Genomic DNA, 21,275 nt, shown 5'->3' on the forward strand with positions numbered 1-21,275 from the left:
GTGGTTGTGGATGGAGCACAAACTTTGCTGAGTAAAGGTGCCTGCCAACGACATGTTTAACACTCAAGTTTCATACTTAAACTTTTGAGCAAGCATTTAAAGTATACAAGGCACAATGTTAAAAATGCCTTATAATAACTGTTTTAGCAGCCATCTTAAAGTTAGTGACCTTCACCCTCTCTTTAACTTACTAAATTTGAAAAAAATTGCAGCATCTAATCAGCCACCTACTGAAAGAAAGCACTCATATCAATAAGGAGAGAAACTGGACTACAAGTGATAGTTGCAAGTTATACAAATTAGATCATATTCATTCCATCATGGCTTTCCAAGTTGAATGTTTAAAACATTCAGTTTCAGTTACTTCTATCAAAACAATAAAGACTTGATCGCACCTGTTTTCCCTTGATCTTTGTTTAAAATCCTTTTAGCTCTTCTGTCTAAGTAACCAATGATTAATGCACACAACAAGGAGAAAACACATGTTGAGGCAGCTACACAAAGAGAAATACAGTTAAATGATGTTCAAACTGTTCAATAGAGAAAATTTAAAAAATACAAACTGAAGAATCCTAAATAAACCAACATATTCCACAACCTAATGGAGATTAATTGGTCATTCTGCTCACTTAAAAAAATTACTTTGCACAAAATGTCTGGTATTTTACCCCAAAGGAGGGGAAAGTACTGGTTCAGAGAGTATACTTTCTCAAATTATGACAAAGAATGTTTACATGAATTGCCACAATTGGCAGGTAAATAATTAGTTTAAAGCTCATTTGAAGCCCAACATCATCCTAGTATGCATCTAAATGATCCTCAAAAAATAAGTGAAACCTAAAATTACAATTTTTAAGTAAACTGACAATATCTAGAGGATGCTGACAAGTTAGTGCAATACAGTAATGATATACTTCAAAATCCAAATCTCAATGAGCCACATTCACCCTTTCTATATTTTACTGATTTTTAAATATTAGTTGCAGAGAAACGATGTCATACAACAGCAAACCAAAGATTACTTGTAAATATCAAATCCATTTTACTTATAGTCCAGTGAGAAAAATGATTAAGTCAAGAAACACTTTTGCTTACGCTGGCAGTACACAAGAATTATGAGTAATGTACTCAAATATCCAAATACCAAATATCAATCAATTTCAGTACAACAACTATTTCAGAAGAAACAAGTTATTTTTCTACTGAAAGGTTAGCGGTGAAATTCTGAATCAAAAACCTAGAAACTATCTCCTTTCTGAATCTTTCTTGCCAGACTTACTAAATGAACCATGACTGGCCCTCAAACAAGTAATGCTTTCACTTCTGTGCCAGTTAATTAGCATAATAACTGAGAAGCAATCATTATTGAAAATTGAACTTCTCAAACCTGAATTACAAGAGAATATAAATAGATGAAAAATAACGAAGATTACTGACATTCAAATCAAGATGTTGCTTAGTGAAATCATTTAGTTAAAAATGAGGTACGCACCTATCATGAGGCTTATACCAAGAGTCTTGTAGCCTGTACAGCCTACCATCACTGCTGCTCGGGAATAGATCCATTCCATAATGTTCATGTTCACAGTACTGCCCTGTAAAACAGCAAAGTTTAAACTTTATGGTCTTAGATCTAGTTTGTATTTCTTAAAATAAAGTTTCAATAAAACAATTACTCAATGTGCTTCACTTGCATCTCTATGAAAAAAAATCATGAAAACCACTATGTTGTTGAAGAGATGGTAACACTTTAAAGGTACACTTATATAAATTAATTTCCAGATTTTTTTAGAAACATCTGAATAGACTTCTAACTAGCACTTTGAGTTTTCCCTTTCCTTGAGAATAAAATTGAAAAGTAGTGCCCTGATGATATGCTTCTGACACTTTGCCAACTTGAACCTAATTAAGAGCAGTGGAATCAGAAGGCAGCTAAGAAACTGCAAGAGCTAATTTTGAAGGGAAAGTAATAGAAAATATTTAATGCAGACGAATTAAAAATACTAAATATTGCATTAAGGTAAAATATTTCTTTCATGAACAAACTGAAATGATGAAGCTTCTGCATAGATTTGATTATCAACCTGCATAACAAATGCAGTCAACGAAATAAATTCATGCCAATTACACAATCTAATCAACTGAGAAGTTAGAAGAAATTGTGTCTAATCTATTTCTCGGCTAGATCACATTACAAGCTGTTCGGTATTCTGCAAACATCCCAAGTACTGAAAGTACAGAAAACAGGAGCTAGCCAGTCAAAGGGTTATTGGGCCTTTAGGACCCTTGAACAAAGCATGCAATGGAACACTAAACAGAAATAACAAAATATTGCAGATATTAGGCCACCTAACAGTAGTAGTGAGGTCGGAGATGGTATTAAACAGGAAATTAGAAATGTGTGCAATAAAGGAACAGCAGTTATAATGGGTGACTTCAATCTACATGTAGATTGGGTGAACCAAATTGGTAAAGGTGCTGAGGAAGAGGATTTCTTGGAATGTATGCGGGATGGTTTTTTGAACCAACATGTCGAGGAACCAACTAGAGAGCAGGCTATTCTGGACTGGGTTTTGAGCAATGAGGAAGGGTTAATTAGCAATCTTGTCGTGAGAGGCCCCTTGGGTAAGAGTGACCATAATATGGTGGAATTCTTCATTAAGATGGAGAGTGACATAGTTAATTCAGAAACAAAGGTTCTGAACTTAAAGAGGGGTAACTTTGAAGGTATGAGACGTGAATTAGCTAAGATAGACTGGCAAATGACACTTAAAGGATTGACGGTGGATATGCAATGGCAAGCATTTAAAGGTTGCATGGATGAACTACAACAATTGTTCATCCCAGTTTGGCAAAAGAATAAATCAAGGAAGGTAGTGCACCCGTGGCTGACAAAAGAAATTAGGGAGAGTATCAATTCCAAAGAAGAAGTATACAAATTAGCCAGAGAAAGTGGCTCACCTGAGGACTGGGAGAAATTCAGAGTTCAGCAGAGGAGGACAAAGGGCTTAATTAGGAAGGGGAAAAAAGATTATGAGAGAAAACTGGCAGGGAACATAAAAACGGACTGTAAAAGCTTTTATAGATATGTAAAAAGGAAAAGACTGGTAAAAACAAATGCAGGTCCCCTGCAGACAGAAACAGGTGAATTGATTATGGGGAGCAAGGACATGGCAGACCAATTGAATAATTACTTTGGTTCTGTCTTCACTAAGGAGGACATAAATAATCTTCCAGAAATAGTAGGGGACAGAGGGTCCAGTGAGATGGAGGAACTGAGCGAAATACATGTTAGTAGGGAAGTGGTGTTAGGTAAATTGAAGGGATTGAAGGCAGATAAATCCCCAGGGCCAGATGGTCTGCATCCTAGAGTGCTTAAGGAAGTAGCCCAAGAAATAGTGGATGCATTAGTGATAATTTTTCAAAACTCGTTAGATTCTGGACTAGTTCCTGAGGATTGGAGGGTGGCTAATGTAACTCCACTTTTTAAAAAAGGAGGGAGAGAGAAACCGGGGAATTATAGACCGGTTAGCCTAACGTCGGTGGTGGGGAAACTGCTGGAGTCAGTTATCAAGGATGTGATAACAGCACATTTGGAAAGCAGTGAAATCATCGGACAAAGTCAGCATGGATTTGTGAAAGGAAAATCATGTCTGACGAATCTCATAGAATTTTTTGAGGATGTAACTACTAGAGTGGATAGGGGAGAACCAGTGGATGTGGTATATTTGGATTTTCAAAAGGCTTTTGACAAGGTCCCACACAGGAGATTAGTGTGCAAACTTAAAGCACACGGTATTGGGGGTAAGGTATTGGTGTGGGTGGAGAATTGGTTAGCAGACAGGAAGCAAAGAGTGGGAATAAACGGGATCTTTTCAGAACGGCAGGCGGTGACTAGTGGGGTACCGCAAGGCTCAGTGCTGGGACCCCAGTTGTTTACAATCTATATTAATGACTTGGATGAGGGAATTAAATGCAGCATCTCCAAGTTTGCGGATGACACGAAGCTCGGTGGCAGTGTTAGCTGTGAGGAGGATGCTAAGAGGATGCAGGGTGACTTGGATAGGTTGGGTGAGTGGGCAAATTCATGGCAGATGCAATTTAATGTGGATAAATGTGAAGTTATCCACTTTGGTGGCAAAAATAGGAAAACAGATTATTATCTGAATGGTGGCCAATTAGGAAAAGGGGAGGTGCAACGAGACCTGGGTGTCATTATACACCAGTCATTGAAAGTGGGCATGCAGGTACAGCAGGCGGTGAAAAGGGCGAATGGTATGCTGGCATTTATAGCGAGAGGATTTGAGTACAGGAGCAGGGAGGTACTACTGCAGTTGTACAAGGCCTTGGTGAGACCACACCTGGAGTATTGTGTGCAGTTTTGGTCCCCTAATCTGAGGAAAGACATCCTTGCCATAGAGGGAGTACAAAGAAGGTTCACCAGATTGATTCCTGGGATGGCAGGACTTTCATATGAAGAAAGACTGGATGAACTGGGCTTGTACTCATTGGAATTTAGAAGATTGAGGGGGGATCTGATTGAAACGTATAAAATCCTAATGGGATTGGACAGGCTAGATGCAGGAAGATTGTTCCTGATGTTGGGGAAGTCCAGAACGAGGGGCCACAGTTTGAGGATAGAGGGGAAGCCTTTTAGGACTGAGATTAGGAAAAACTTCTTCACACAGAGAGTGGTGAATCTGTGGAATTCTCTGCCACAGGAAACAGTTGAGGCCAGTTCATTGGCTATATTTAAGAGGGAGTTAGATACGGCCCTTGTGGCTACGGGGGTCAGGGGGTATGGAGGGAAGGCTGGGGCGGGGTTCTGAGTTGGATGATCAGCCATGATCATAATAAATGGCAGTGCAGGCTCGAAGGGCCGAATGGTCTACTCCTGCACCTATTTTCTATGTTTCTATATTGAGACCAGATATTGAGATTCAAGTTCTTAACTGAACAGCAAATGTTAATTGAAAGAATTACCAAGCTGGAGGTGAATTTGAAGACTGATTAGATGGGGTTCTAATGTACAAACACATCTTTTAAGAAAAATAGGAACATAAACTTTACTATGCTCTCAAACCTTATAGTACTGAGGCAACAGAATTCCAGCTAGTAGAATGAAACTAATTTATAAAAAAAGAAAAACAATCATACTAAATCTAAAACAGGGCAACAGTATTCCTTTCTTTCCCTAATCCAATTCACCTATCTCCAGTTTTATGCTCATTATGTTTGTTATCACAACAATGCTCGATTGCTTCACTGTCACATGCTCATTAATAGTTCATTGGTGCAAACAAACAGATCGAAAGATTACTGAAACCTAGCACAAAATTATATTTATGATTAGCTCTACTGATGTTCTTTACTGCAGATGTGTGTTAAAATGGTGCATATTTCCAGACATCTTAATGAAGAAAATCAAAGTTTGATAACCCTTTGGGATTTTGTTCTATATTTCTGGATCAAAATTATGCAGTCATACCAGTCTAGCCATGCTCAGCTGTAATCCAAACACAAGGTTCAGTTCTTTGCCTTTAAACCAGCTGACTGCATATGTATTCTGTGCTACTGCCAGTGACTCTCCACCAATCCTGTTGAAGGAAAAAGATGTGATTAAGCTGCACCGCCATTTTATTAATTAAATGATGCCAACTTCCATACAGCAAAGTGGATACTCCTTTTGACAAGCAGGTAGAAGCCATTTTTAAACATCACATTGTAGTGAAAGAAGTGAAAAAATTAGAAAATCTTAGAATACCATCATTAAATATTGCTGGATCATTCCAAGTTGAAACTATAAGGCAACTTTAGCAATATAGAATCAAGTGCCAAATACAATAAAAATAAAAGACAACCAAAACATGACAGTAAGAAGTTACATAAAAAACCTAACTCCAATTAACTAAGGTGGAAGTGTATTGATTCTATAAAATTGATAGTGGATTTAAATCTCTATGCAGGGTCAAAGGTGAGCTAAAATGGAAATTGCCTGACACAGCTCAAGACAGTAATGAAAAAAAGGATCACTTAGAGATAAGGGAAAAGAATTCTGTCCTCTCGATGTGTAACAGAGAAAAAAACTGCAGCTATTCAGGACTAGTTACAGGTTAAGCAAGCTGGCAAAAAATGAGGAGAAAGAAATTCCCCACTAGAGGGCTTGGAATATAATTACCAAGGGTAAGTGTAGCTTTAAAAAAAACAGGATATAACCACAAAGAAAGACTTTAAGATTAGTTTCAAGTAATTCAATAACAGCAAAAATTAAAACTGTTCCAAAAGAATAGCAAGAAAACATTAAAAGCACATGAAGTATGATAATTACATTCTGAGACAAGCCCTACGGCCCTTCGAAAATTCAAAATGGTGTTGCGGAAACAGATACGAACGTGGGAAATAGCAGCATATTTAAGGATGAAAGTGAAATGATTGGAATTGTGGGCTTTAATTGCAAGGAGTGTGGTCAAGAATGAAATACAAAAGCAGATTTGTTGGAGACTGAGTGGTGAAACCTTGCTCCAGTATCAGCACGACAGCTGAGTGGTTGGCAGTTGAGATGAGAGAGAATAGGTGAATAAATTCGCAAACACGAGGAATTCTGCAGATGCTGGAAATTCAAGCAACACACATCGAAGTTGCTGGTGAACGCAGCAGGCCAGGCAGCATCTCTAGGAAGAGGCACAGTTGACGTTTTGGGCCGAGACCCTTCGTCAGGACTAACTGAAGGAAGAGCTAGTAAGAGATTTGAAAGTGGGAGGGGGAGGGGGAGATCCAAAATGATAGGAGAAGACAGGAGGGGGAGGGATGGAGCCAAGAGCTGGACAGGTGATTGGCAAAAGGGATATGAGAGGATCATGGGATTGGATGCCCAGGAAGAAAGAAAAGGGGGGGGGGGGGACCCAGAGGATGGGCAAGGGGTATTGTCAGAGGGACAGAGCGAGTAAAAGGAGAGAGAGGGAGAAAGAATGTGTGTATATATAAATAAATAACAGATGGGGTACGAGGGGAGGTGGGGCATTAACGGAAGTTAGAGAAGTCAATGTTCATGCCATCAGGTTGGAGGCTACCCAGACGGAATATAAGGTGTTATTCTTCCAACCTGAGTGTGGCTTCTTCTTTACAGTAGAGGAGGCGGTGGATAGACATATCAGAATGGGAATGGGATGTGGAATTAAAATGTGTGGCCACTGGGAGATCCTGCTTTCTCTGGTGGACAGAGCGTAGATGTTCAACGAAACGATCTCCCAGTCTGCGTCAGGTCTCGCCAATATATAGAAGGCCACATCGGGAGCACCGGACGCAGTATATCACCCCAGCTGACTCACAGGTGAAGTGTCGTCTCACCTGGAAGGACTGTCTGGGGCCCTGAATGGTGGTAAGGGAGGAAGTGTAAGGGCATGTGTAGCACTTGTTCCACTTACAAGGATAAGTGGCAGGAAGGAGATCAGTGGGGAGGGATGGGGGGGGGACGAATGGACAAGGGAGTTGCGTAGGGAGCGATCCCTGCGGAAAGCAGGTGGAGGAGGGGAGGGAAAGATGTGCTTAGTGGTGGGATCCCGTTGGAGCTGGCGGAAGTTACGGAGAATAATATGTTGGACCCGGAGGTTGGTGGGGTGGTAGTTGAGGACCAGGGGAACCCTATTCCTAGTGGGGTGGCGGGAGGATGGAGTGAGAGTAGATGTGCGTGAAATGGGGGAGATGCGTTTGAGAGCAGAGTTGATGGTGGAGGAAGGGATGCCCTTTTCTTTAAAAAAGGACATCTCTCTCGTCCTGACATGAAAAGCCTCATCTTGACCCCCCCTCCCGCTTTTCCTTCTCCCTGGGCCTCCTGTCCCATGATCCTCTCATATCCCTTTTGCCAATCACCTGTCCAGCTCTTGGCTCCATTCCTCCCCCTCCCATCTTCTCCTATCATTTTGGATCTCCCCCTTCCCCTTTCAAATCTCCTACTAGCTCTTCCTTCAGTTAGTCCTGACGAAGGGTCTCGGCCCGAAACGTCGACTGTACCTCTTCCTAGAGATGCTGCCTGGTCTGCTGCGTTCACCAGCAACTTTGATGTGTGTTAGGTGAATATAATCAATGGGTTGTATTCAGAAGATGTGACAATTTTTATCCAAAAAATTCATGTGTTCACAATGCAAACATTGTTGGGAAACTCAATATTTATTCAGTATTTACCCCTGAACCAAGGAGGCAGTCACAAGTCAACCACATTTGAAGGATGAAAGTTACTTCTATGTCAGACTGGGTGGGGATTGCAGACTTCCTTCTGAAGGTATCAATGAATCTGATGCTTTATCACATTCTAGTATATTCGTGATTATTAATGAGATAGTTGTTTATTCCACGTTAGATTTTTCAGCTGCTGAGGTAGAATCCAAATTCATATCTCTGAGGTCTGGCAATTAGTCCACCTTAATCTCTGAAATAAACTTGTAAAAAGTATAGGTTCAAGGCTTAGGCAAAGAAAATAAGTTATTTGGACAGATGATTTCAGTACAGGTATAACCTATATTTTTGTGGAGACTTTAATGGAATGAAATATCAAAGGCATTTTATGTGAAAATAAACAAAATTTGACAGTGACACTACAGCAGATAACAAAAAAGTCAAGGAAATAGGTGTGCATGAATATCTTCAAGGATACAGAGAGGGAGGAAGCCAAAAGTGTTAGAGAAGGAATTCCAGAACTTAGGGCATGACAGCCAAAGCTAAACACTCCAGTTTTGGAACAACCGTATTACAGACCAGATAAAGTAGGACAGGAAGTGGTAACTGATATTCCGATTTCCTCACGTGGAGTTAAGACGGAGAGGTGAATTAAAAGGACAAGGTCATAGAAGAATCTTAAAATAAAAATGATAATTTAAAAATGAAAGTAAACATCAACCAAGAATCAATGCAGGTCAGCAAGTACAGGAAAAATGGGTGACAAGGAGTTGATGCAAGTTAGGATCAGTAAACAAAGCTCTGGATGATATATCTGTGCAGAGCGGATAAAGACAGCTAGAGTTGTTGGTTGTTGAGGTTTCAGGACAGCAAAGACAAGTTCATTTTAGTAACACAGTTTTGGCAAAGTTGGAGTTAAGCAATATTAGAGATGCAAACATTGTCTCAGGGATGGCACAGATAAAGTCAGAACCTCATTGTTGGTTCATTTCAGTGTACAATTCTCACTGCCTCTTCCCTCTTTTGAGACCCTTCACTTGAATCCTAACTTAGTTCTAGGTTAGGTTTATCTAATGGTGACCCTTTAAAATACCTTGAGGTAAATGCACTGCACAAATGGAAGTTTTAATTGTCCTTGTTTTGTTTTTTTTAATGTAACCACACAGATCATCAAAGAAAACATTGTGAACATGCATTCAGCCCAATTCTTTTTTTTAAATCCCTGGATATACCAATGAAGACATTTAAACAAATATTATAACCAATAACTGTAAACCAAACTTGGATGATAGAAAAGTGAAATAACAGATAAGGCTGTACATACTCAAATCATGCAGCCAATTCTTACAAACTTAATTAAAAAAAACTGTGTTAATTCTGATTTGATTCGACACATTTCTCCAACATTAGGACAATGAACTTTAAAACAATAACCAATATGTTAAGAAGAGATTTCTTTTCATTCCTTTTGGATCCTTTAGGCTTAGTATGTGTGGAATAGAGAACAGTACAGCACAAGAACAGCCCTTCAAATCGTGATGTCAATGCTGTACATAAATGTTGAATTAAACTGAATTTCTTCTGCTTGCATATGAATCCATATTCATTCCGTAAACATCACTATCACATCTGTTTCCACCACTATGCCTGTAGATGTTCTAATCAGTTACCTTCATGTCAAGTACCAAATATCTTGAAATAAATATATTTATGCCAACTTTAATAAGATATAAATAGAATAATTGTTGCCATGACTGTAAGGAATCAAGGAGTTCATATTGACCAACACATGCTTGGCAAAGAATCAAACATCAACTTACCCAAACACAAATCTTCCAAATTCCATTAGCCAAAAAGCATTCAACAGGGCTCCAGATGCAACAATAACCTAAAAAAAAAAACAATGATATTTCTTTTCATTGATGCTTCTAAGTATGGAATGGTGTAATGTCTCAGGAGGCCTCCCCGCGCTCCCCCCCCCAATGACTATCAGACTCCCAAATCAAACATCACTTTCACAGCCCCACCCTGGAGTGCAGCAATGCTTTTGTACTCTTAACACCAACTCTCTTGGTTATTCTATCATTGTCATTTTAGTATTTTTCTTTATGATAGATTAGACTACAATCTTTGCACCACTCTACTGTTCTATTCTTAAAGTTCAAAGTACATTTATTATCAAAGTAAGCATACTATATACAACCTTAAAATTCATCTCCCTACAGGCAGCCCCAAAAGCAACGTATACCACCAAAGACTGATAGGAGTGTACGTGCCGGGGAGCCACAGAGCACACACACCAGGGAGTCAGGGAATGTAAACCCCAGGGAGTCAAGGGGTATGGGAGGCTAGAAAATTGTGTCTTGAGCAATGAGGATTTAGCCATAATTTGTTAAGAGTGAATTGTTTTTTCTCAACATATACAGAGGATTCCAGATAATTGGTCCATCAGTTAATCAGGGCAGCTGCTTGTGTGTGACAACTCAAAAAAGAACAAAAACTAATCAAGAAAATAGTTGTGATTCTCTTCAATGATTTTGGACACTGAGCACTTAACTGGGAGAAGAGACTTGCCAAACAGTTTCTAACCAGCATCAGTTGCATGAACTTATGTGGCTGTCAGACACTACACTGTGATTAGAGTGAACGGTTTTTAAAAATTGCGTCAGCTGTGCGTGTATGCTCAAAGAGGATTGATTTTTGTCACTGATTTTTGACGAGAAATAAGCAGTGAAACAATTTAGAACTGTTTGATCACTGCAGTTTCAAGCATCCAGGCTTGGAGATGCCAGAAATGGCTGGAAGCGAAAATAAAATGATTTCACCATTCATCTTGATTGTTACTATGAAAATGAAGATTTGGAGGATGCAAGCATCGAAATCATTGGATGAAGGCTGTCCATTATCTACATTAGGTGTCTGCACTAATTTGTTCATTTACAGTCTATCAGATTGGTTGTTTGTCATATCTGAACACGACAGCGAAACCTGTGCGGGAGAACTTTTAAAAGTGGAAAAGCTGTGGCACTGGGATGATTCTACTCTCTCAACCTTGGAAATTTGGGATCCAGTGATACCAGTAGTCATCACAAACTGGAAGCTTCCTTGGTTGCAGGAGCTAACCATGACTTCTTCTGTAACTTCTACATAGCCTTCGCTCTCCAAGAAACGTAGAACTACCTTCTTGCCCATTGGATTTCACTGTTGATCACATCCGCTCAATTGGTTGGAACTGACTTCACATGCAAGGACAAGCGCGTCCCTATTTCATTAGGATACGAGACCTGTCAGCTACTTTCACCTGCTTCAGCCCGCCTGTCTAAGTGCAGTACTGGGATGTGGCCTCTGTCTTATGCAACCTGCTACTTGGAGCCACAGGTGAGCGCTGAGTGCCTGATGGGGATCAAAGGTGAGTAAGTTGTCCCAGCATGGACACAACAAGCCCATTCACTAGAAGTGCTACCCCTCCATGGACACTTCATACGCGGAGGGCAGTGCATCCTGGATGAATTCCTCCATCAATAACTGTAAGGGACTAATACACAGTTTAATAGTACTCTAGTAGCATTGGTAGTGTTCTGTATTTCACTGAAAGACAAAACTATTTACTCAGTTAAATGGCAGCTTGTCTTTTTATATCTTTTTAACTATTTCTATGAAACTTTGCCTAATTAGGACAGTTGCTTAATTGAGACAGAAAGTACGGGTCCCAGTTAACTGGAATCCACCATATACTATATTCTAATTGATAAGTTGCAATCCACATGAATTCTGAAACAGAATCATATAATGGAAATCTGTTGATGAACTAGGCAAATGCAAACTGAATAATCATCCACAATTCTACAAAAAGGCTTATACACTTGGATAAAATAGTCTTTCTACTCACCTGGCCAGAACAGACAAATAAGCTGAAGATTATTGTTCCTAAACTGTAAGAAAAAAGTTGTACAATTTACATCAATAGCTTTCATAACATGACAGAATTCACCCTGCAGTTTGAGGGAGAGAAGCTAAATTCAGATTTATCGCTATTAGAGAGGCATGAGAGAGGAGCTAGCCAAATTTGATCTGAAGGGGACACTAGCAAGGATGTCTGTAGAACAGCAATGGGTGGAGCTTAAGGAATATTCTAAACGGAGGATAAGGCAACCGTGGAAGTCAAAGCAAAAGAGAAGACATATATTCTTGCAAAGCTAGTGGAATGAGAAGGTATTAAAAACCAAAAGAAGAAAACTAAAAAAAAAGGAGAGAACAGATGAAATATAAAGGCAAGCTAGCCAACAATAGAAAAGAGGATTCAAATTTTTTTTCAGATATATAAAGAGTAAAGGACAGATGAGACTGCTGAAAAACGATGCTACAGAGGCTGAAATGGAGAACAAAAATGGCGAACAAACTTAAGTATTTTGTGTCAGTCTTCACTAAGTAAGCCACCAGCAGTGTGCCAGAAATTTGAGTGTGTCATGAGGCAGACGTGGGTGTAGCTGCTATTTAAGAAGGTGCTTGGGAAGCTGAAAGATCTGAAGATAGTTAATTCAGCTGGACCAAATGGGCAACACCTCAGTTCTGAAAGGGATAGCTGAAGAGACTGTGGAGGCATTAATAGTGACCTTTCACTGGATTTTCGAATGGTTTCAGAGGGCTGGAAAATTACAAATATCACTGCACTCTTTAAGAAGTGAGGGAGGCAGAAGAAAGGAAATTATAGGCCAGTTAGCCTGACTTGAGTGGTTGGTAAGATGTTGGCAGCCCATTGTTAAGGATTAATCACATGATAGAAATAAGCCAAAATTAGCATAGATTCCTTAAGGGAAAATCTTGCTTGACAAATGTGTTGGAATTTTTTGAAGAAATAACAACTAGGATAAAGGGGTCAGTAAACACGAGGAAATCTGCAGATGTTGGAAATTCAAGCCACACACACACACAAAATGCTGGTGGAATGCAGCAGGCAAGGCAGCATTTATAGGAAGACGTACAGTTGACGTTTCCGGCTGAGACCCTTCATCAGGACTAACTGAAAGAAGAGCTAGTAAGAGATTTGAAAGTGGGAGGGGGAGGGAGAGATCCGAAATGATAGGAGAAGACAGGAGGGAGAGGGATAAAGCTAAGAGCTGGAAAGTTGATTGGCAAAAGGGATACAAGGCTGGAGAAGGGAAGAGGATCATGGGACGGGAGGCCGAGGGGGAAAAAAAGGGGGAGGGGAGCACCAGAGGAAGATGGAGAGCAGGCAAGGCCGCACTGGGAGCACCAGACGCAGTATTTCACATCAGCCAACTCACAGATGAAGTGTAGGCATCACTGGAAGAGGCTTCGCAGTAGTGAATTTAAAAACACAAACACGAGGAAACACGAGCTACACCTGTCCTTACACTTCCTCCCTCACCACCATTCAGGGCCCCAGACAGTCCTTCCAGGTGAGACGACACTTCACCTGTGAGTCGGCTGGGGTGATATACTGCGTCCAGTGCTGCCTTCTATATATTAGTGAGACCCGACGCAGACTGGGAGACCATTTCGCTGAACACCTACGCTCTTGTCTGCCAGAGAAAGCAGGATCTCACAGTGGCCACACATTTTAATTCCACTTCCCATTCTGATATGTCAATCCATGGCCTCCTCTACTGTCAAGATGAAGCCACACTCAGGATGGAAGAACAACACCTTATATTCCGTCTGGGTAGCCTCCATCCTGATGGCATGAACATTGATTTCTCTAACTTCTGCTAATGCCCCTCCTCCCCTTCTTACCCCATCCCTTATTTATTTCCCTTTTTTTCCCTCTCTCTGTCCCTCTCACAATAACTCCTTGCCTGCTCTCCATCTTCCTCTGGTGCTCCCCTCCCCCTTTCTTTCTCCCGAGGCCTCCCGTCCTATGATCCTCTCCCTTCTCCAGCCTTGTATCCCTTTTGCCAATCAACTTTCCAGCTCTTAGCTTCTTCCCTCTCCCTTTGTCTTCTCCTATCATTTCGGATCTCCCCCCCACCCCCCCACTTTCAAATCTCTTACTATCTCTTCTCTCAGTTAGTCCTGATGAATGGTCTCAGCCCGAAACATCAACTGTACTTCTTCCTATAGATGCTGGCTGGTCTGCTGCATTCCATCAGCATTTTGTGTGTGTTGCTTAATGGGGTCAGTACACTCTTTTCAACTGATGCTGGCTGGCCGGCTAAGTTCCCCAGCATTTTGTGTATGTTGCTTGGATTTCCAGCATCTGCAGATTTCCTCTTATGAGCAGATGTTGTTTACTTGAATTTTCAGAAGGCTTTTGAAAAGGTGCTGCACATGAGGCTGCTAAACAAAACAGAGCTCATGGTATTACAGGGCAGATAATAACATGGATAGAAGATTGGCTGAATGGCAGGAGGGAAAGAGTGGGAATGATGGGGGTTCTTCTGGTTGGCTGCTGGTACCTAGTGGTGTCCCACAGGGGTTGTTATTGGGACTGCCTCTTTTAACATTATATGTCAATGATTTAGATAATGGAATTAATGGCTTTTTGGCTAAGGTTGCAGACGATATGAAGATAGGCGGAGGGGCAAGTAGCGTCGTGGAAGCAAGAAGTCTGCGAGACTTCGACAGATTGGGAGAATCGGCAAAGAAGCGGCAGCTGGAATACAGTGTCAGAAGGTGTACGGTTGTGCACTTTGGTAGAAGGAATAAAGGCAGACTATTTTCTAAATGGGGAGCCAATTCAAAAATAAGCGGTGCAAAGGGTCTTGAGAGTCAATGTGCAAGATTCCATAAAGATTATTTGTAGGCTGAGTTGGTGGTAAGGAATGCAAATGCAACGTTAGCATTCATTTCAAATGGACTAGAATATAAAAGCAAGGATACAATCCTGAAACTTTAGAAGGCATTTGTCAGACCGCACCTAAAAAATTGTGAGCAGTTGTGGGCCTCCTAATCTACAAAAAGACATGCTGGCACTGGAGAGGGTCCACAAGAAGAATTCCAGTAATGCGTGAAGAGAATTTGATGGCTCTAAGCATGTACTCGCTGGAGTTAAGAATGAGAGGGTATCTCACTGAAACCTATTGAATATTGAAAAGCTTAGATACAGCGGGCGTGGAGAGGATATTTTCTGTAGTGTAGGAGTCGAGGACCAGAGGGCTCAGCCTCAGAATAGAGGGACATCCCTTCAGAACAGAGATGAGGAGGAGGTTCTTTAGCTAAAGGGTGGTGAATCTGCAGAATTCATTGCTAGAGGCTGCTGTGGAGGCAAGTCACTGGGTATATTTAAAGTGAAGGTTGACAGATTCTCGAGTAAGTATATGGAAGGTTATGTGGAGAAGGCAGGAGAATGTGATTGAGAGGGATAATAAATCAGCCATGATGGAATAACTGAGCAGACTTGATGGGGCAAATGTCCTAATTGAGCCCCTATATCTTATGGTTTTTCAGATCATAACTCTACCTGTGTTTAAAAACTGCTATTTTCAGTCCTAATTTACAAGAAAAAATCAATCTTTACTTTTGGTCTCACCGCATTCCAAATACTCTGTCCAGTAAAAACCCTCCAAGAAAGCAAAGGATAACATTGGGCCACGAATACCAGGCATACAGCTCCATGAATTTAAAAGTGTTAACATGCATATCCTGCAAGATAAAAATATTTTCATAAGCGGATTTTCAAATTCTGTTGATAATTCTGAAATCTTACAGAAGGGCATAGCATTATTTAATTTTGATGTCATTGAATGAAGTAATAATGCACAACTACTTAATATATTAAATGAAACATTCGAAATGCTGGAAATCATAAGTAAAAACAGTAAACAAAAAATTAGAGAAAATTTATAGGTCATTGGCAGAAACCCAACAGTTACATCTCCACGTATACAGCCTCTTCTGCTGAATTTTTAGATAATTTTCAATGATCATTCAGATGTATAATTGTGAGCTAGAGGACAACAATGAAATCATGCTTCACATGAAAGAATTAAGGATTCATAAATAAGAAAGCAAATGTAAGAGCAGAGTTTTCTTTATTATCAATATTTTTAATTACTTAATTCAAATTATGTGATAAATTCCAATTTCTTGAGTGAGAATTTGAAATTATAAAATAATAACAAAATAATTTGAAATAAAATGTTGGTCCCCTGCATCATCAAGATGAAATATAATGACAATCAAATTAGATACTAAATGTGGTCTTGTGAATTTGCGAAAAGGGATACAAAAATAATTTTAAATCACAATTCACTGTAGTTCAGTTTTGTTTGAAATACACCGAAACCATGAGTTAACCACAGTGGTTTTTACCCCCGTGATATTCAATTTGAAGTTTGCGATACAACTCATTTCAATTCAGTATTGCACAGCTAAGTGATTTTAACCACAGAAATACAGCTTGGATAACTTACAGAAACCTTTAAGTACAAATAACTCAACAAGTTTAAGAAAAATATTTACTACAGGAATGTAGTTTCATATTCAAATACATTAAAACAAAAAAGCAAGGAAATATACCAGTAGTATTTTTAAAAAATTACATGCCAATGTTATGTTTGTTCAGTTGAAAATATTGATCTCAAAAATAAGCACATTAAGGTTACCTACTTCATGAGTTAAATAACGGAAAATGACAGTGCCTAGAAATGCATCCCCACTCAAATATATATATAGACTAAATTTCCAGAGATACAGTTGGATTCAACTCTATAGCACACTTAGCACTACATTTGGTCAAATATTGGACAATTTACTAACCATGCCTGTGTATAGTAAGCTGTTCCTTGGCAAACTGGAGATGAAGTTTAAATTTTAAACAGACTATTTTTAAGATATAGATCCTCCTGAAAGGCTGCGTATACAATTACTGAAAGCTCAAAGGTGAAGAATTCATTTAATGGACAAAAATGCTTGTTGCACTTCAAAGGATTAAACAAAAAAATCTTTCAATCTGCTAGCAGTTGCAAAATTGTCCCAAACTCCCCCCTTTTTAACTCAACAGGACTGTGAAGATCAGTATTTAGCTATTAAGAAAATCAAGAGATATGACATTTGTGTGGGAGAACAACACCAAGCTAAAAGATCAGTCAAATTCTTACTGAACAGCAGAGCAAACACTTGATCATATTTCATGCAGACATTTCAGTTGAATTGCTTTACATTTGTAAGAGAAAGTACACTTCCTCAGTGACAAATACAGATAACTTAACCACTTCTGCACTTAGACAAGATCTGAACTATTTCATTTGCACTAATCCCTGTTATTTGCACAGAATTGGAGTGCGATGATTGTAAAAGGTTTCAGCTTGTTACAAATTTACCCACATCTCTGATTATGAGTGTTACAGGACTCAGGTCCAAACACACACACGGTCTGCAATTGTAGATAACACAACTGTTAATTGCCCGGGCATCTTAAGCATTCAATATAGCAAAGTTTCACAAAATTAAAAGTATTACAGAAATCACACAAAAGTATCTGAAACAAGCAAATGAATATATTTCTCTAAAATCAGTCAGTCCTTCAATATTAATGATGCAGTTTTTTTTACACTTACGTTCATAACTTGGGTTTGTAGAGCAGCAGGGTTATCATAACAGAAATAGCTACCTGTAAAAGAGAAAAAGAAAAGCTGAAGCACAGGTTAAGGAACCTGAAGATACAGATGATTCAGAAACAGCTTCCTCCCCTCTGCCATCAGATTTCTGAATGGCCCATGAACACCACCTCATTATTCTTTTTTTTTTTGCATTATTTTTGTAGTTTATAGCAATTTTATGCCACTGTCTGGTACTGGTGCATAACAAATTTCACACCATCCAAGTCAATGACAATAAATCTAATTCTGTACATCTTCCTGATATTAATAATTGCCTGCACTTTCATTTGTATGTTGATGCCAATTACACCCATTACACCTCAATGACCCTATGATTTCGGTATCTGAGGGTAACGTGAAAGCATCCTTCAGGAGAGTGAACTCATCATGGAAAGCATCCAGTCCAGATGGGGTAACTGGACAAGTACCAAAGATCTGTGCTGATCAAATCTCCGAAGCATTCACCAATATCTTTAACCTCTCGCAGGCTTCAAATCGTACCAGTGCCCAAGAACATGGTAACTTGCCTCAATGACTATTGTCCAGTAGCACTTACATCCACTGTGATGAAGTGTTTTGAGAGGCTGGTGATGAAACATTATCAACTTCTGCCTGAGAAGTGACTTCAATTTGCCTACCAGCACAATAGGTCCAGAGAAGATACTATTTCATTGGCTGTTCACTCAACCCTGGAACATCAGGACAGCAAAGATGCATACATCTGGATGTTCTTTATTGACTACAGCTCAGCATTCAGTTCCATCATCTCCACAAAACTGATCAGTAAGCTTGAGGACCTTGACCTCAATACCAGTGTGTGCAATTAGATTCTCCATTTCCTTGCTTGTAGATCCCAGTCAGTTCCAATTGACAACATCTCCTCCACAATCTCCATCAGCACAGGTGCTGTCTGCTTAGCAGCTTGCTCTACTCACTTTATACTTCTGAATGGGAGGCTAAGAACAGCTCCAATGCCATATTCAAGTTTGATAAAGACAACACCGTCGTTGTCCAAATTAAGGATGGCGATGAATCAGCATATATGAGGGAGACTGAAAATCTGGCTGACTGGTGCCAGAACAGCAACCTCTTACTCAATGTCAGCATGAACAAGGAACTGGTTACACTGGACAGCAAAGTTTTTCTGAAACTGTTGCTTCCTCAGAAATATTTTGTGGTTATGCTAGACTATTTGAAACTGAACACACAAGTATAATTTCAAACTACTTGTATCATGTGGGAATTGGGAGAAACGAGAAATTAAACTTCTTTTGAATATAACATGTTTAATTGCGTAACAGTGCTGATGCTTCGTAATAGTTCAACTAAGCTAAAATATTTTGTTGACGATTTTCATTTGTACTTATTGTCTGCGGCTTCTTACTTCAGTTTCCAACAATGAACAGCCAGCATTGATGGGTTCCAGTTGCCCTGATACCATTTCTCCATTACCGCAATGTCCCGGTGAAACATTTCACCTTGCTTATTCACTGGCAGCGCCAAGATTTTCAGGGTAGAAGTCTGAATGGGAATGCAGAAATTGAATCTTTAGTTACGTGTTGCACTTCATGGTTTTCTATGCTTGAAAGATATTGTCAACCAGCTGCATGTAGTTCGGTGCTCTGTTGTTGCTAAGAAAATATTCAATGACATCTTTGAATGCTTTCCATGCAATTTTCTCCAGTCCCACTAGAAGTTCTTCAAATTGCTCATCATTGATGGCCTGTTTGGTTTGAGGACCAACAAAAATGCCTTTCTTAATCTTGGCATCAGTTATACTGTGAAACATCTGTGTCTCAGATATCAGAACCCCTCACGGAAATTGTGTCTGGTGGTAGCAGATTTCATCCTTGCAATCTTAAACCCAGTAACTCTGCTTTTGCCTTTGACAAACCCAAGACCAGGTCAATTAACTCAAATTGAGTTATCAGATGAGGCTCACTCAACGTAAAGGGTTCAAAATCTGTATCAGTATAGTTTTCCAGTCCTGCCTCGTGCATCATGGCATCCTCCTCTAGACACATCTCTGGCAGTTTCAGTATTGTAAGACTATTATCATGTGGCACAGGTCTCAACGTTGAAGTGAGATTAGGGCTTTCAATGGATTTCTTGGTTTTAGCAGAGAAACCAGGCACACTGGTCAGAAAGAAGTAGCATTCTGTCACATGATCCTTCTGCTCTCACCATATCATTGGGACAGCGAACGGCACTGACTCCCGAGTACATCTGAGCCAAGAACCATGATCAACAGCCTATGTTGTACAACAAATGTGAGGGTCCCAGGCCTTTTCTTTGTTCCCAGTTTTACACCCAGAGTAGAGCTCATAGGCTTTCTTAATAAGTGGAGTCATGCTCTGTCTATCAGATTTAAGTGTATACTCTTCACAAATACAACAGAAAGCATCATGGCTGTTGCAATATTGGCCAGACAAGTACTCCTGAAAATACAATTACTTTAAAATACACCCAAAAGTACTCGGGAAGCATAATCTTTGTTGTCCAGTGTCATTGACTTCAGATGGAGGAAAGCAGAGGTCCATGAGCCAATCCTCATTGAGAAATCAGAGGTTAGTAACTTTAAATTCCTTGGTATTATCATTTCGGAGGACCTCTCCTGGGCCCAGCATGCAAATGCAATTACAAAGAGAGCTCTGCAGCACCTCTACTTCCTTCGAAGTTTGCAAAGGTTCAACATGACAGCTAAAATTTTCACAAGTTTCTATAGATGTGTGGTATAGTATACTGACTGGCTGCATCATGCTTGGTATGGAAACACCAATGCTATTGAACAGAAAATCTTAAAAAAAAGTACAGGATACAGCCCAGTCCATCATGGGTAAAGCTCCCTCCAAGCACATCTACATGAAGTCCTGTCACTGGGAAGCAGAATCCATCATTAAAGACCCTTACCATTCAGGCCACGCTCTCTTCTCGCTGCTAGCATCAGGACCCACACCCCATGTTCAGCAACAGTTGTGACTCTCAACCATCAGGCTCTTGAACCAGTGCCAATAACTTCACTCGCCCCATCTCTGAATAGTTTCCACGACATATGGAATCACTTTCAAGGACTCTTCATCATGTAGTCCTGAAATATTTACTCATTATTTTCTTTTGTACTTGGTTGTCTTTTGTTGGCTGTTCTGTTGCGTGTTTCTTGGATTTATGTATATGCCTGCAAGAAAAAATTCTCAGGGCTATATATGGACATCAGTGAGTTAGACCGGTGGGGAGGATTTAAATGGAGAGAGATTTTTCTTCAGCGGTTTGATCGAAGCATGAATGGGCAAGCGCATGGACATCAGTGAGTTAGAACAGTAGGAAGGATTTAAAAAGGAGACAGCTTTAAAGAGCGGGCGACCGAGTAGGAGGAGTTCAACGGGGCTAGGGAATTGGAGATACAGCTCAATGACATTTGTCTGGTCAGGGAAAGTGAGGAGGTGATAGAAGGGAGCTATAGGTAAGTAGTCAAACAGGGTCCTAGGGAGACAGATAAATGGGTAACAGTCAGGAGAGAGAAGAGTCAGATACTAGAGAGTACCC

General features: G+C 39.9%; 1 protein-coding gene across 3 annotated transcripts in view; it reads right to left on the reverse strand.

Annotated features, from left to right (window-relative positions):
• Positions 1 to 21,275, reverse strand: part of mfsd1 (major facilitator superfamily domain containing 1) — a 57,867-nt gene that overhangs the window by 30,814 nt on the left and 5,778 nt on the right. For 2 of the 3 annotated variants that reach the window (XM_072255448.1, XM_072255450.1), the window contains exons 2-8: positions 17,691 to 17,743; positions 15,662 to 15,774; positions 12,062 to 12,104; positions 9,993 to 10,060; positions 5,489 to 5,597; positions 1,493 to 1,595; positions 396 to 494 (exon numbers count right to left, since the gene is read on the reverse strand). In XM_072255448.1, coding sequence (XP_072111549.1) covers positions 396 to 494; positions 1,493 to 1,595; positions 5,489 to 5,597; positions 9,993 to 10,060; positions 12,062 to 12,104; positions 15,662 to 15,774; positions 17,691 to 17,743 — 588 coding nt within the window. The remainder of the gene's footprint in view (positions 1 to 395; positions 495 to 1,492; positions 1,596 to 5,488; positions 5,598 to 9,992; positions 10,061 to 12,061; positions 12,105 to 15,661; positions 15,775 to 17,690; positions 17,744 to 21,275) is intronic. The other variant, XM_072255449.1, reaches the window with a different exon arrangement.

The sequence above is a fragment of the Mobula birostris genome, chromosome 4, assembly GCF_030028105.1.
Source record: "Mobula birostris isolate sMobBir1 chromosome 4, sMobBir1.hap1, whole genome shotgun sequence".
NCBI lineage: Eukaryota > Metazoa > Chordata > Chondrichthyes > Myliobatiformes > Myliobatidae > Mobula > Mobula birostris.